The 16,467-nt window shown below is 43.4% G+C and overlaps 2 protein-coding genes across 6 annotated transcripts in view; both read left to right on the top strand.

Moving 5' to 3' along the window:
* The window catches only part of LOC110497690 (rho GTPase-activating protein 5), a 37,178-nt gene extending 27,863 nt beyond the window's left edge, over positions 1-9,315 (top strand). For all 3 annotated transcript variants that reach the window (XM_021573967.2, XM_021573969.2, XM_036954679.1), the window contains exons 6-7: positions 5,302-5,407; positions 6,977-9,315. In XM_021573967.2, the coding sequence (XP_021429642.1) occupies positions 5,302-5,407; positions 6,977-7,304 (434 nt within the window). In that variant the 3' untranslated portion in view covers positions 7,305-9,315. The remainder of the gene's footprint in view (positions 1-5,301; positions 5,408-6,976) is intronic.
* Positions 9,316-12,378: 3,063 nt separating this feature from the next.
* akap6 (A kinase (PRKA) anchor protein 6) overlaps positions 12,379-16,467 on the top strand; it is a 193,657-nt gene continuing 189,568 nt past the window's right edge. Inside the window, exon 1 of one of the 3 annotated variants that reach the window (XM_036954678.1) lies at positions 12,379-12,615. The gene's annotated coding sequence lies outside the window, so the exon portion shown is untranslated. The remainder of the gene's footprint in view (positions 12,616-16,467) is intronic. The other 2 variants (XM_036954676.1, XM_036954675.1) reach the window with 2 other exon arrangements.

The following is a 16,467-nucleotide window of genomic DNA, read 5'->3' as shown; positions in this document are numbered from 1 at the left end:
TTGATAAAAGTAGAGCAATAATTAAATGCCACAGGATATCCGAACAACATTGCCAATTAGGTGCATCCCTTCATGGCAGTGTATCCATATTTTTTCTGCAGGATAATGCCCCATGCCACAAGGCTAGGATTGTCCAGGAATGGTTCCACGACAGTGAATTCAGCTTAGGGCAGTGGCCTGCCCAGTCACCAGATCTCAATCCAGTTGAGCATCTGTGGGATGAGATGGAACGAGCTATTTGGAGTAGAGATCTACTACCAGCCAACTTGACACAACTGTTGGAAGCATTGGAGTCAACGTGGGCCAGCATCCATGTGCAAGGCTTTTGACACCTTGTAGAGTACATGCCCCGACGAATTGAGGCTGTTCTGAGGGCAAAATGGGTGCAACTCAGTATTAGGAAGATGTTCCTAATGTTTTGTACACTCAACATATATTAGGATTACATCTGTCCCTTCCTCTCCCATCTAAAAACTTTTGCCTTCAGTTGAACATTTTGGTTGAAGATGCATTAAATGTTGATTTGGGGACCTTTGCGGCTCGTTTGCAAAATTATCAAGGTGTAAAACTGGTGCCAGGGCAGGGTATTTCACTACATTCTCAATATCATCTGCTTACCATGTGAATGTGACCAATTAAATTTGATTTGGTAGGGCAGGTCTGTGTCTCTTGAAGCACTAGTTGGTGAGTGGGTGTGGTTTCCTCCATGACCCTCATAGTGTCTCCCTTGGTACCATCCAGCCACCTTCTCCTCTCATAAAGTCAGCTGGAAGGAAAGCAAGAGATAAATAAGAGATGCTGCTGAGATACTCGCCCTTTCCTGTCAGTACAAACCGCTCACCTTCTCTCTGAATGGATGTATACACACTTGTAGTTCTACAGCAGAAACACTGAGACATGCCTGCATTAATATTCCAACCCCAGTTATAATTCACACCTTTAAGTCGCATCACACTCAGCTCACAGCCGTCTTCCTTAAAGACGAATTCCTGCCCAAGGATGCCAAAAGATTTTCATGCATCTGCATTATTTCCCCCCTGCCTGGTTGTCTCTGGGGGTAGCCCAAATGGCACCCTAGTCTCTATATGGTGCACTACTTTTGATGGGCCCTGGTCAAAAGTAGTGCACTAAATAGGGAATAGGGTGCCATTTGGGCCGCATACTGTGTGTTGCTGTAGGATATCATCCTTGCTTGAGTCATCTAATCCTGGGCCTGCAGTAATGTATTACTGATCACTGTTGAAACCAACCCAGCAGCCTCCTTCCTCACTGTCTGTCTCGCTGCTGCAGATTAATGTCCCAGAAATAGGTCCCCTCCCTCCCTCCCTCCAGGGGAGAGGAGAGGGAGGGAGGAGAGAGATAGAGGCCATTGGTTGGTTTCAATGAGGGGGGGAAGATGGAAGTAGACATTCCTGGAGCTTGTCTCTCGGGGTTTGAGCAGCTCTGCAGAACTGAGCGTTTCCCTCTGATAATTGTGCAAACAGCGTAATGTGGAGGTGTTTGGAGGACCTTCAAGTCTTGGTCTGCGTCCCAAATAGCACCCTTTCCCCTATGTAGTGTACTACTTTTGACCGGGACCATAGGGTAGTAGTATCACTATATAGGGAATAGGGTGCCATTTGTTATGCAGCCTGTCTCAGTCCAGGCCAGCCTTGGTGCACCACGCTCAGTTCTGGGGCAAATAGCAAACACACTCATTCCTTTTGTGACATTCTGACTTAGGGATCTTAACGGTTAACCGCTAATCGGTTAGCCGCCAAAAAATACATTTGACCGGTCATGCTTTTCAGTCTAGGTTAATTTGCATAATTCAGTGGAATTAAATTGGCTCGTGTGAATTTTTGCTAGTCGTCATGCACACAGCATAGAGTCTAGTCTGAGGAGCGGAATGGCCTATCAGCTGTCAGACAGCGCGAGACCAGCTGGTACTGGAGTGAAACGTGCTTTTATAAGCCCAGTCATTGCGCAACAAATAACAGTTCTAAATGCAGTTGCGTGTTAAGAATTGTTTTGATGGCCATGATTAAAAAGAGCTACTATTTTTATTTCTCAATCTCAGCTCATAGTTAAAACACACTTCCCATTTGCCATGAGTGCATAGGCTATAGTCAACGGTAGGCAGGCTCCAGGTCACCCACCCTCCAGGTCACCCACCACTTTACAATGGGAACTTGAGGCTGTATTAAATGTTTGAAACCTGAACTTAACTTCAAATAATGAGGAATGTCTTACCTTGCTTCAAAGTAGCCTAGTCCAAATCCAACCAGAGAAATGTGGAGGCAAGATTTCCTCATGCAATTAACCAGCATTTCGCTCCTGTTTTATTGGTTTTCATATCAACTTTGTTTTGTTGTCCAGAAGCCAAAGGCACCATCCTTGTCATATTAGCAGCCCATCCTAGTTGTTGCTATTAGATCAAATCAAATGTTATTTGTTACATGTGCCGAATACAACAGGTAGACCTTACAGTGAGTGAAATGCTTACTTACAAGCCCTTAACCAACAATGCAGTTAAGAAAAATACCTAAAAAGTAAGAAATAAAAGTAACAAATAATTAAAGAGCAGCAGTAAAATAACAATAGCGAGGGGTACCGGTTAATTGAGGTAATATGTACATGTAGGTAGACATATTAAAGTGACTATGCATAGATAATAATAATAGTAGCAGCAGTGTAAAGGGGGGGGGGGGGGGGGGGAATGCAAATAGTCTGGGGTAGCCATTTCATTAGATGTTCAGGAGTCTTATGGCTTGGGGGTAGAATCTGTTTAGAAGCCTCTTGGGCCTAGATTTGGTGCTCCGGTACCGCTTGCCGTGCGGTAGCAGAGAGAACAGTCTATGACTAGGGTGGCTGGAGTCTGACTATTTTTAGGGCCTTCCTCTGACACCGCCTTGTATAGAGGTCCTGGATGGCAGGAAGCTTGGCCCCGGTGATATACTGGGCCGTACTCACTACCCTCTGTAGTGCCTTGCAGTCGGAGGCTGAGCAGTTGCCATACCAGGGCAGTGATGCAACTAGTCAGGATGCTCTCGATGGTGCAGCTGTAGAACCTTTTGAGGATCTGAGGACCCATGCCAAATATTTTCAGTCCCCTAAGGGGGAATAGGTTTTGTCGTGCCCTCTTCACGACTGCCTTGGTGTGCTTGGACCATGATAGTTTGTTGGTGATGTGGATGCCAAGGAACTTGAAGCTCTCAACCTGTTCCACTACAGCCCTGTCAATGAAAATGGGGGCGTGTTCGGTGCTCCTTTTCCTGTAATCCACAATCATCTCCTTTGTCTTGATCATGTTGAGGAAGAGGTTGTTGTCCTTGCAAAACATGGTCAGGTCTTTGACCTCTTCCCTATAGGCTGTCTCGTCGTTGTCGGTGATGAGTCATGAGTGAACAGGGAGTACAGGAAGGGACTGAGAAAGCACCCTTGAGGGGCCCCTGTGTTGAGGATCAGCGTGGCAGATGTTTCGTTACCTACCCTTACCACCTGGGGGTCCAGGATTCAGTTACAGAGGGAGGTGTTTAGTCCCAGGGTCCTTAGCTTAGTGATAAGCTTTGAGGGCACTGTGGTGTTGAACACTGAGCTGTAGTCAATGAATAGCATTCTCACATAGGTGTTCCTTTTGTCCAGTTGTGAATGGGCAGCGTGGGGTGTTCATCTGTGGATCTGTTGGAGCGGTATGCAAATTAGAGTGGGTCTAGGGTTTCTGGGATAATGGTGTTGATGTGAGCCATGACCAACCTATCAAAGCACTTCATGGCTACAGACGTGAGTGCTATGGGTCGGTAGTCATTTAGGCAGGTTACCTTAGTGTTCTTGGGCACAGGGACTATGGTGGTCTGCTTGAAACATGTTGGTATTACAGACTCAGACAGGGATAGATTGAAAATGTCAGTGAAGACACTTGCCAGTTGGTCAGCGCATGCTCGGAGTACATGTCCTGGTAATCCGTCTGGCCCTGCGGCCTTGTGAAAGTTGACCTGTTTAAAGGTCTTACTCACATCGGCTGCAGAGAGCGTGATCATACAGTCATCCGGAAAAGCTGATGCTCTCATGCATGTTTTAGTGTTACTTACCTCGAAGCGAGTATTGAAGTCATGTAGCTCGTCTGATAGGCTTGTGTCACTGGGCAGCTCTCGGCTGTGCTTTCCTTTTGTAGTCTTAATAGTTTGCAAGCCCTGCCACATCCGACGAGCATCGGAGCCAGTGTAGTACTATTCTTTTCATTGATGGTTCGTCGGAGGGCGTTCTTATAAGCTTCCGGGTTAGAGTCCCGCTCCTTGAAAACGGCAGCTCTACCCTTTAGCTCAGTGCGGATGTTGCCTGTAATCCATGGCTTCTGGTTGGGGTATGTACGTACGGTCACTGTGGGGACGACAACATCAATGCACTTATTGATGAAGCCAGTGACTGATGGGGTGTACTACTCAATGCCGTCTGAAGAATCCCGGAACATATTCCAGTCTGTGCTAGTAAAAAACAGTCCTGCTGCTTAGATCCCCCTCTTTGTACGTTTCTCCTGGAGGTTTTCATCTCTGTCAGATGGAACCGCTCGCATTAGGTGTGCTGTTTATAACAGTGGTTTCCTGCTAATAGCATTTTGGCAAATTATGTTTTATTGGCTGCTTCATTACAGCAGTTGCATGCTCAATGATAGTCAATAGCCTTTTGACTGGGAGACGATAGGCTTGCTGTTGTTGCATGTGTTCATGAAAAATGTCCGTTCCTTGTATGCATGCATAGTATTTTCTGTTGGTCACGTAATTTTACTGTTTGGAAAAAATGTAACTGTTTGTTGACCGGTTAATAATGAGGGTCGGTTAGTCAGCAGATTGACTGAAGATTGCATCCCTAGTTTTGACAGTATTGATTAGCTAAGTAGTCTCAGCCAGGTGACCTCCACAACAGTCCTGGGGTCAGAGTTTTTGACAGGTATATAAGGTATATCAGAAAGGTCTAATATTAGACTTTATGTTAAATGCTTTTTGAAAGGTTTGATATGCTAACGCATGGTTTGTCCCTACGTCTTTTATTACTTGGCAATATCACATGGGAGTTAGGCCTACTTATCTAAGATAGTGCTGCTATTATTAAACAGATGGTGACAAGAAAATCACTGAGACATTGTGCCCCCAGATGATACCGACAATGCTGTATCTGCTTAAGGCCCTAGCTAGTGTTTTAGTGTGTTTGTTGTGTGGGTGGTTTTTGGCAGCCCCGTCGCCTTTGTGCTATTCCTTCTCTTTTTTTCCTCTCCCATGAGAAGGAATTAGTAAAAAGCCAACTCTGTTCTCCTCCTCCTTTCAGAAATTGTGGACCACATAGAAAGACTTCAAGTGCTGAAAGAAATAGTGAGGAAGTTCCCTGCCGTGAACTACGAGGTGTTTAAATACGTCATCACTCATCTGAACAGGTAAGAGACAACGCTGTGAAACTGGATCAGAAAGTGTCTCAGGCTGCCTTCAACTGACTGATACTGGGTGGAATCTGAAGTAAGCTGTGAAGTATACACAATGTTAGTTACGTGACAGTAATCATGAAAACAACCAAGTCATACAGTCATGTAGTTGGACTGAGTCGTGTTCAGTGGGGAGAATTTAGTTTGAAACTGAGAGATACTACCTGAACATCTCTGTTTTCCTTTGTGATACACTATATGACCAAAGGTATGTGGATGGACACCTGCTCGTCAAACATCTCATTCAAAAATAAAGGGCATTAATATGGAGTTGGTTCTCCCTCTGCTGCTATAACAGCCTCCTCTCTTCTGGGAAGGCTTTCCACTAGATGTTGGAATATTGCTGTGTGGACTTGCTTCCATTCAGCCACAAGAGCATTAGTGAGGTCAGGCATTGATGTTGCGTGATTAGGCCTGGCTCGCCGTTGGCGTTCCAATTCATCCCAAAGGTGTTCAATGGGGTTGATGTCTGGGCTCTGTGCAGGCCAGTCAAGTTCTTCCACACCGATCTCGACAAACCATTTCTGTATGGACCTCGCTTTGTGCATGGGGGTATTGTCATGCTGAAACAGGAAAGTGCCTTCCCCAAACCATTGCCACAAAGTTGGAAGCACAGAATCGTCTAGAATGTCATTGTATGCTGTAGCGTTAAGATTTCCCTTCACTGGAACGAAGAGGTCTAGACCGAACCATGAATAACAACCCCCGACCTTTAATTCTCATCCACCAAACTTTACAGTTGGCATTATGCATTGGGGCAGGTAGCGTTCTCCTGGTATCCGCCAAACCCAGATTCGTGAAACATGATTCATCACTCCAGAGAACGTGTTTACACTGCTACAGAGTCCAATGGCGGCGAGCTTTACACCTCTCCAGATGACGCTTGGCATTGCGCATAATGATCTTAGGCTTGTGTTCAGCTGCTCGGCCATGGAAACCCATTTCATGAAACTCCCGACGAACAGTTCTTGTGCCGACGTTGCTACCAGAGGCAGTTTGGAACTCGGTTGTGAGTGTTGCAACCAAGGACAGACGATTTGTACGCTCTTCAGCACTCGAAAGGTCACGTTCCGTGAGCTTGTGGCTTTTGTGGCCTAACTCTTCATGGCTGACCCATTGTTGCTCCAAGATGTCTCCACTTCACAATAACAGCACTTGCAGTTGACTGGGGCAGATCTAGCAGGGCAGAGATTTGACAACTGACTTGTTGGAAAGGTGGCATCCTATGCCGGTGCCACGTTGAAAGTCACTGAGCTCTTCAGTACGGCCTTTCTACTACCAATATTTGTCTATGGAGATTGCACGGCTGTGTGCTTATTTTAAATACCTATCGGCAACGGGTGTGGCTGAAATAGCCGAATCCACTAATTCGAAGCGGTGTTGACATACTTTTGTATATATCATGTATATATTGTTCCCGGAGACCAGGGTTCACTTCTCTGTGTCCCACTCTAATTCTGTACCTGTCTAAATCAAGTACAACATAAGTAAGGTTGGAATAAATCAATGAAATTGTTTCCCCAGGGTGAGCCAGCAGAGTAAGACTACCCTGATGACGGCCGACAATCTATCCATCTGCTTCTGGCCCACATTGATGCGTCCCGACTTTGAGAACAAGGACACACTCTCAACCACCAAGCTCAACCAGTCGGTCATCGAGTCCTTCATCCAGCAGAGCCACTACTTTTTCTACGGTGGAGACATCCAGGAGAGCTCCAGCACCGAGAGCACCCCACCACCCCATCACTGTCACAGCATGGTGGAGGCCCTGCTGCCCCTGCAGCTGCCCCCTCCTCTCCAGCCCCAACAGATCCAGCACAGTATGTCCTTGCAGCCTGACCCACTCATATAGACCCCCCAGAGCCCAGGCCCCACTACCCAGGCCTCGAGCCCCAGGATCGGAGGACCCAGGTGGGGTAGGGAGTAGGCTTGGCTGGGAGTGGTGCTGCCTGGTGGGGTTGCATGGGGTGACGTGTCCTCCCTTCCCCCTCTCTATGGAGTCCCCCTGACTACAAAACAACCACATTACATTATCACCTTTGTTTTCTGCTCCCTTTGACTGACTGGATTCAGGGGTGACTAACTGATATAGCTATGCCCCAGGAATAAATAAAAAATAGCATTTTTCTTCTTTCAGTGCCGTACCTTTACCCAGTTTCAGACAGATATGACATTGAGGGTTGAGACTGTCGACCCGTTACTCTGGTGATGAACACCTACCTTAATAAAGACACTATGCCTCCAGGAGAGGGGGGGCACAAACATGTGATGCGGAAATTATTTGTTCAACTCTACACCTTGCAAAATATGAGGAAAATATATTTATGATAGTTGTTTTTTGGTTTTTGTTTATTCGATTAAAAAAAGAAAGTCTGACTGTCAAAAACCCTCCATTCATTCAAGTGAACTTGACATTACATGATGCACAATCTGTTATAATGCTTCTACCAGTGTAGACATTTGGCCATGATGATGATGGATTCTTGTTTTTTTAGCAGTATGATTTTTGTTTTTAAAGGGATCGAGGGAAAGAAAGACAGTGAAAGTTAGCAGGCTGGTGCTGTGGTCTTTGTCTCTCACCCGGCTCTCAATGCCTCGTAGGGGACTCTATGTGAAAGACTGACGGTGTCACTGATGCTGTACTGCACCAGGCTGGGACATAACAGACAGGCAGACAGACTGCCTGGCCTCCTCTCTTTCTCCTATTGGAGCAGAACTCATGCAATTCCTGAAGCTTATGAAGGGAGCATCCCACTACTAGAACCCTAATGGCACATCTCTGCGTTAACTCTGAAACAAACGCATTACAAAGCAGTCTGGGGTCTTTTTCTTGTTCTGTTATTTTCTACGTACGTTTTTGTTTGTTTAATTGATTGAATTTCTCCGTGGTGGTGCTTCCCACCGAAAAGAGACATTTGTGTTGTTCTTCTGTTTGTTGAAAAAAATGTGCATGTCTTTTTTGTCACTTAAAAATGACGATGAACGATTAAAAAAAGAAAAAAGACTGAACTTACAACTCAAGATTAACAGCTTTCATTCAGATCATATTTTTTATCTAACTTGATTGAGGGAACATTGAAACGGGGGTCAAATTGTATGTATTGTTCATTCATTATTTTCGTCATGCAAAGATGTCAATTCTTAATATCATATTTTGGTTATATGTCTATTTTGTTTCTCTTAAATAAGGGGGAAAGTATATATATTTATCAGCAAATAAGATTGCTGGTATAGCAAAATACCATGGGGTACTGAAATTCTGTATAATCTTGTAAAACCTACTATAATCAGATTTCTTTGTTATGATAAACAAACATTTTGGGTTAGATTAATTGTACTTAATTCCCTTCATTTTATGAACACAGACTCATTGCTTCTTTGTAGATGGTACTGCATTTTGTTTTGCTGTAAGTAAAAGATGCTGCTTAGAAAGTTCTGGAAAGGAAAAGTTTAAGTTGTGATGGAGTGAAACAGATTGACAGATAGAAGACATCTTTAAGACTATGCCTGTGACTGAAATGGCACACTATTCCCTACGTAGTGCACTACTTTTCACTAGAGCCCTATGGACGCTGGTCAAAAGAAGTGCACTATATAGGGAAGAGGGTGCCATTTCAGACGCATCCGATTATTATTGTTATTTTTCTCTATAGAGACACTCCAGATCTGGGGTTGGGGAGAGAAGGGATGGCGTAAAGACGTGTGAAGCAGCTGCTAGGTAGAATATACCTTTTGTGTAGTTTCAATAAAAAGCAACTTTATTTGTTCATAAGATCTGCCTCATTCAAGCCAGTGTACAAACTCTTAAGATTTTAACATCTGCTATGTATTATAGTAAATAAATGATTTTGAGAGAAAAAAAATCAAGAGTTTTGTTTCATTTTTTCCCACCTTAAGTCTAAATGGTGTTGGAAAATGCTCTTATGTTTCTAATACAGCTGGGAATATTATTACAGGGTTTGGTCAGTGCTGGACTGACATGCTATAGAATGAAGGTCATATTTGGTAGCTGAAGACCAATGCAACACAATCAACATGTGACAGGACTGGAGTCATATTCATTCATTCTTCAAGCTGATATCTGTTTACTGCAGATCCTGCTTTGAGTGGCAGTGAGTATTGAGTTCAGCCTAATTAATTTGATGTCCCGGTCACACATCTCCCCAGGTGAGAAGTGATGAAAGTACGCCACCTAGTGGGGAAACATCCTAGCAGCAACATGAAAATATGTATTTTACTATAAAATAAAGTTTGATTTTCTCAGATGTATCATTATTTGAATCGAATGATCACAAAAAAATGAAATAAATTAAAAACTAGCAGCAACATGCACAATCTGGAGAGGTCATTTCCTTAAGTCAGATGTTTTATTTTACCAGGTAAGTTGATTGAACAGTTCTCAGTTACATCAACAACCTGGGGAATAGTTACAGGGGATTTAATCATTCCACATGTTACTAGGAAAGTCAGTTAAAAACAAATTCTTATTGTCTTTGACGGCCTAGAAACAGTGGGTTAACAGATTTTTACCTCGTCAGCTCGGGGATTTGATCTAACAACCCTTCAGTTACTAGTCCAACACGTTAACCACTAGGCTACCTGCTGCATAACAAGCTTCTCATCAACATTCCACAGCAGTCTGAACTGTAGCTACTATTGTGCCCCCTACAGTCTCCCTCCACTTCTCCACAACAGTCTTCCAAAGAAGCTTGCAATGAAATTTCCACTTACAATCGTCCACTCTCCTCTCCTTAGCAGTCGTCACTTCCGGTTCTCGTTCCAGTCTTTTTCGGCATTGCCTTGTCAGTCGTTAGTTGAATATTACAATTTGCAATCAAGGTATAGACACGTATAACGCCTCATAAGGGAGGAAGAGGCAAAGCGAGGGATTCTCCAAAAGGGTTCAGCTGCGACATCATCTCTCAGAGCAGTCATCCCTCAGGGTCTCTATGCTGCCACTTACTGATATGTCATCTCTCAGCGCAGTCATCCCTCAGGGTCTCTATGCTGCCACCTACTGATATGTCATCTCTCAGAGCAGTCATCCCTCAGGGTCTCTGCTGCCACCTACTGATATGTCATCTCTCAGAGCAGTCATCCATCATTGTCTCTATGCTAACACCTACTAATATGTCATCTCTCAGAGCAGTCATCCCTCAGTGTCTCTATGCTGCCACCTACTGATATGTCATCTCTCAGAGCAGTCATCCCTCAGTGTCTCTATGCTGCCACCTACTGATATGTCATCTCTCAGAGCAGTCATCCCTCAGTGTCTCTATGCTGCCACCCTATTGGCACACCTCAGAAAAGCATAGGAATTATTGGAATTCTACAGTATTTCATTTTAATGTTTCAAGGACAAAATTACATGTTTTTAAGTATTTTTTTGTTGTTATAGTGGTGGACAGTAACATTAGCACTTTCTCAAAATTATCCTTTAAAGAAAAAACATGTATATATGTTTTTTATGTTTAGCTCACATAATATAGTTTAAAGAATACATTAAGGTGTCTGTAATACAATAAATGTGGCAAAAACAAATGTAGAATTTAATACATGTATTTCTATAGCTTCCAAAATACTTTTACAATGGTGAGGTGTCAAGATGGAGGCACCGGGGCTTCAAAACAGCGCACATTGAACTATGAAAAACGAAGCAAAATTGTAGTACGTTTGCTGTTTTAATTCTAATGAGAGAAGTGTAAGAAAGGCACAGTGCATACCAGCTATAACATTTCTAATGTGCAGTTGACAATCCTTTTTCAGTCTTTATCGAGTGCGTGACAAGTTTTAAATACCGGCTAGCAGTAGTCCTACATAAGCAACATGAACCTTACGGTACAACAAGCAGATCAATGGATTTAGACTTGTGTCCAAGTGCAGGTAAGGATGGTTGATACGAAATGTTACAGGAATAAAATGCAATTATACATATTTCATCGACACTGTAAAACCCAACTCCACGTTTGAATTGTAAACCATGAACCACAAGCAGCATGATTGAAGCTTCTCTGAACACTGTTGTTCCCCATGATTTTCCTTGACGATAGCACATGTCCGCCATCTAGTGTATTGGCCTGGTATTGGCTCATCATTAGGATATGAATCATGAATTGAAAAGCTTGATGCTTTTGGGATGAATATAAAATATAGAATACAGAATAGATATAGTAGACTAGAATAGATTTGTGATAATATTGCAATGAATCTTTTTGATGTATTTAAAAAAGCATTACGTTCCATCACAATCTATTATCACAGAATATGGTAATGTACAAATTAATTCTACATTACCAAGGAGATACAAAAAATAATCATATGTTGAACTAATATTATATATTTTTTTACATCCATTTTTTTGCAGATAAACTATTATTTTGCTGCATTTGACAATATTTGATTCAAAATAAAATCCTTATACTGTAAATAAAAAAATAGCATCCATAGTCGATCTGTAATATCTGTCTTAAACTATCTTTATCTTATTGTTCTAATGTAGGTCTGTTGCACAGTGCAATTGGCAAATATAATTGCTCCTTTCATAATTCAACAGTTACATTAGACACATGATAACACAATTGCACAATTGGATAAAGCAATCTATGCTTACTTTGAATAAGTGTTAGAAACAAGAACCATTCACCAGTGTTGTGTTCCATGCTGCTGTTACAGGGAGAGGTGAGATAAGAGGAGGGGAGATGTGTTGTATTGTCTGTGCTGCTGCTAGATGAGGTTGTTGTTTTTCCCAGAAAGATCACTTCCTCCTCTGACTAAAAAACCCAGCTCTTTTTATTGCTCAGCCTGCTCCGTTTCTCTCCTCTATAGCCCCTCCCACCCCTAACCAGGGAGCTCCTGTGGGAGGGGGAAGCACAAGCACCACACTGCCTGGACCAATCATCATGCAGCACCACCTCTCCATTACATCTTAGTTTCCAAGGCGACAGGCAGGGCCTTTCTCCTGAAAGGCACCGCATCATCACCATCCATCCACCCAGCGCTGGTCGAGAGGCAGCAGTAGCAGGCAGCAAGCAGCAGCCCCGCAGTGGGTCACATCAGGCACCTCCCTCCCTCTCTCTCTCTCGCCTCATGTCGCGCTGCAAATCTGTCTCCGCCAACACTCAGGAAAAGGAAAATGGAGTAAGAAGAGAAGAGGAATGTGGTAGGTAGGTGCTGGATTTTTTGTTATGTCTGTGTTTATCTATTTGTGTTGCGTTAGTGCTGTGTTTTACAGGGAGGCAGAAGGGAGGGTTTGTGTGTGTCTAATCCTCTCTAGCAGGCTGATTTAATGGGCTGTTTGCCGTTAGAATGAGAGAAGGAGGCAGTGGAGAAGGGGGAGCCCCTCTGCTTTGTTAAAGGGGCCTGGCCTGCAGAGCTAGGAGGCTGCCTGCCGCATACACAAACACCCTTGTCCCAGCCCCAGCCCCAGCCCTAGCCCTAGCCCCAGCCCCAGCCCCAGCCCTAGCCCCAGCCCTTGTTCCAGCCCTTGTCCCCAGCTGGGATGGACAATAGCCTGATCATTACCTCCTTTGACCAGCCTGTAGGCCCTAGGCATAGGCTGCTACCTCCGGTAGCTTCTGTTCTGTTGCTTTTATGGGATGTGATTGTCATATTCTCCACCCGTCCCTCTAGCATGTGTGAGGTAGGTTCCCTACCCTTCCCTTCCTTTCTGCAGCTGTATTGGAGTGTGTGTGTGTTTTGAGCATGATGAAACAAAACTCCCAGTGAGCGTTATTTAGTTAGTTAATACCCCTGGCCCCACCACCCTTTCCTCTCTTCTTAACTCGCTGCTTTTCAATCCCACCCTGAAAGGGGGAAGAAGAGAAAGGTTTGGCTGAATGTTGCTGCCCAGTAAATGCTGAGCATAGTGGGGTGGGGAGGGGATGCCTCGGTAACTTCATCATCATGGCTCTGGCTTGGCTAGTCTCAGACCTGGGCTCGTTTTTATAAACCATCTCATCCGGCTCACCTAGGATCAGGTTCCTCCTGTCCAAATAATCATATTTATTATGATCTAAATGGCTAAACTGATCCTTGATCAGCACACCTTTTCGAGACACTTTATTAATACAGTCCCAGACTGTAGCATCTGTCACCCATCATCCAGCCACAGCCAGCACAGCTAAAGAGATCTGAGAGGAAGGATGTCCATGTTCACTGTCAGATTCATTATCACAGCATGGAATTAGTACAACCAGGTCACCCGTGATACAAGTCAGTATTTGACGTCCGTCCATGTCTGAGGATGTCGGGAGCAGACGTAGGTTTTGCTAGGGCATTGTGGACTGCAATGGGCATAAGGATCTGCCTCTGATTCCACAGGTTGCAAGGTCAAATCCAGCAATAGAAAGTTGTTTTTGATATATATTCTTTTAAGCCTATCCCAAACCTTAACCGTTACCTTAACCACTTGGGGTTAATGCTTAACCTTAAGAATTTGGAGTTAATGCCAGAACTTAACCATGAGCTTAAAAATTCTGAGTTACTGGCTAAACTTAATCTGAAACGCTTCAAAATTTGACGTTTGGAACAACTTTGAAGTTTGATGTTTGAGAAACATGGACGAACGTCTAATTCTGACGTGAGACAGTGAGAGCTGGTAGAATTAGTATGGGGCCTGGCTCACTATACATGCTAGGATTCTGGGTTATTATTAGCCTAGCCCGTTGCGCATTCAGTATGTGCTGCAGTCTCCTACGTTGTTAATGTTACAGCCTGGTACAGATCTCGACTGTATGATGTGTTTTGGAGGTGTGGTGTCAGATTCAGGAGCCATTACCGGAGCGAGTCCCCTGTGTCCTTTTCTCCACCTCCTTCCTTCCTCACACCTCTGTTCACCATGGGATGGGAATTAAGTGTGTGTGTGTGTGTGTGTATCTGTGTGTTGGGGTGGGGTCTCACTTGAGGTGGGCTCTCTCTGTCTCTGTCTGTCGGTTTCCACCAGCCCCAGAATCCTATTTGATCCTTTGATGTTGTTATTGTTGCCTCAATCATGACAGGAAAGAGATTAGAGAATGAGTCTGCCCTACTGTTTCCTCATCCTGTTGAAACTCTGTTTCCAGTAGCCTTTATCCTCTCCATCGTTCATTTATCAGATCACTGGGACTGGGCTGATAATGGACAACATTTAATAGAAATAGCACCTAGGGTGTGGCAGTCACCACGGATCACATTCCTACCCTTTCTACACTATCGCGCTGACCCAAACCAAACCCTGCTGGCTTGCATATTCTCTTGATACTTCCAGCAAATATGGTGGATGCATATCTAGGCCAGCTCAGTACATTTTGGTTTGGCTTGACTCAGTTAGGTTAATCATGTGATGTGTGTGTCAGGACACACTAGAATATTAATAGATGGATAGTAGCCTAAGGGAAGGCGTGATTGATTGATTGATTGATTGATGAGGTCAGGGGTTAACAAACTATTGATTGAGATGAATGAAGTAAAGTTTAGACCTCGGGCCATACTATTAAACAACAGCCTGGTGACATTCTGTCAGAATATAGACACACAGTAGTGGAAAAAGTAGCCAATTGTCATACTTGAGTAAAAGTAAAGATACCTTAATAGAAAATGACTCAAGTAAAAGTGAAAGTCACCTAGTAAAATACTACTTGAGTAAAAATCTAAAAGTATTTGGTTTTGAATATACTTAAGTATCATACTTAAGAATGCCCTGCTAAGCATTCCGAATGTCATGAGTACTTTTGGGTGTCAGGGAAAATGTATGGAGTAAAAAGTACATTATTATTGTTAAGTATAAATAGTAAAGTACAGACACCCAAAAACACTACTTAAGTAGCACATATTTTTACTTAAAAACTTTACACCATTGCATCCACAATATAAATTGTATAGAAGAGTAACAGATTATCTGATAACAAAAATACATGAACACAATGCAAATTATGAGTAAGTAAATATGGTGTCTAGTGAGTATCTAGTGAGTATCTAGTGAGTATCTAGTGAGTATCTAGCCAATCTACTATGAGTCAGATTTGTCTGGTTCTTGTCAGTGTTTTGGTCAAGTATTCACTAAGACTTGTTGTATTTATATTTGGAGCTCTACACTGAAACAGTGAGAGTGGGTCTAATCAGTGATTCCAAAATAGCACCAGTCAGTCAGAGAGGGAGGAAGGACTGACTGGCCACCATTATCTCTGACTAATGAATTATTGAACAGTGACTGACTGATCCTGCACAAAGCAAAGCAAGCAAGCAGATCTCTGGTTGAGCCAAGCCTTGAAATAGCAGATCTGTGTGCATGCGAGTCTGTATGTGTGTATATACGTGTGTGTGTGTGTGTGTGAGAGGGATAGATCTCTAAAATCATATTTGAGATTGTGACTTCCATGCGGTCTCCTCTCCTCCATGTCAGAGTGAGCCACTCCCTCCTCCTACTCCTCCACTCCCTCTCTCAGCCAGCCTGGCTCCCTCTCTCAGCCAGCCTGGCTCCCTCTGCCAAGCTGAGCCCTGCTGGGAGGCTGAAGGGGTTTATACTGTACTGTTGAATGCTGCTGTACCACGACTTCAATTATCCATATGAGGTTACCTTATCTCTGCAACCGAGAACCACATATTGTTCCTCAGAACCCTCTTATATTACTCCCATGTAACATTTCAATGTTTTTGTTTGTTAGGAGAGACAACCTTAAGAGATTGCTCGTCATCCAAATATACAGTGCATTCGGAAAGTATTCAGACCCCTTCCCCACATTACGTTACAGCCTTATTCTAAAATTAAATAAATAGAAATTCTCATCAATCTACACACAATACCCCATAATGAAAGTGAAAACAGGTTTTTATACATTTTTGCTAAGGTATTAATATATAAAACAGAAATACCTTATTTACATAGGTTTCCTGGTTCCATTGATCATCCTTGAGATGTTTCTTCAACTTGATTGGAGTCCACCTGTGGTAAATTCAATTGATTGGACAAGATTTTGAAAGGCACACACCAGTCTATATAAGGTCCCACAGTTGACAGTGTATGTCAGAGCAAAAACCAA

Source organism: Oncorhynchus mykiss, chromosome 19 (genome assembly GCF_013265735.2).
Source record: "Oncorhynchus mykiss isolate Arlee chromosome 19, USDA_OmykA_1.1, whole genome shotgun sequence".
Taxonomy (NCBI): domain Eukaryota; kingdom Metazoa; phylum Chordata; class Actinopteri; order Salmoniformes; family Salmonidae; genus Oncorhynchus; species Oncorhynchus mykiss.
This window is presented reverse-complemented; position numbering and strand designations above follow the sequence as displayed.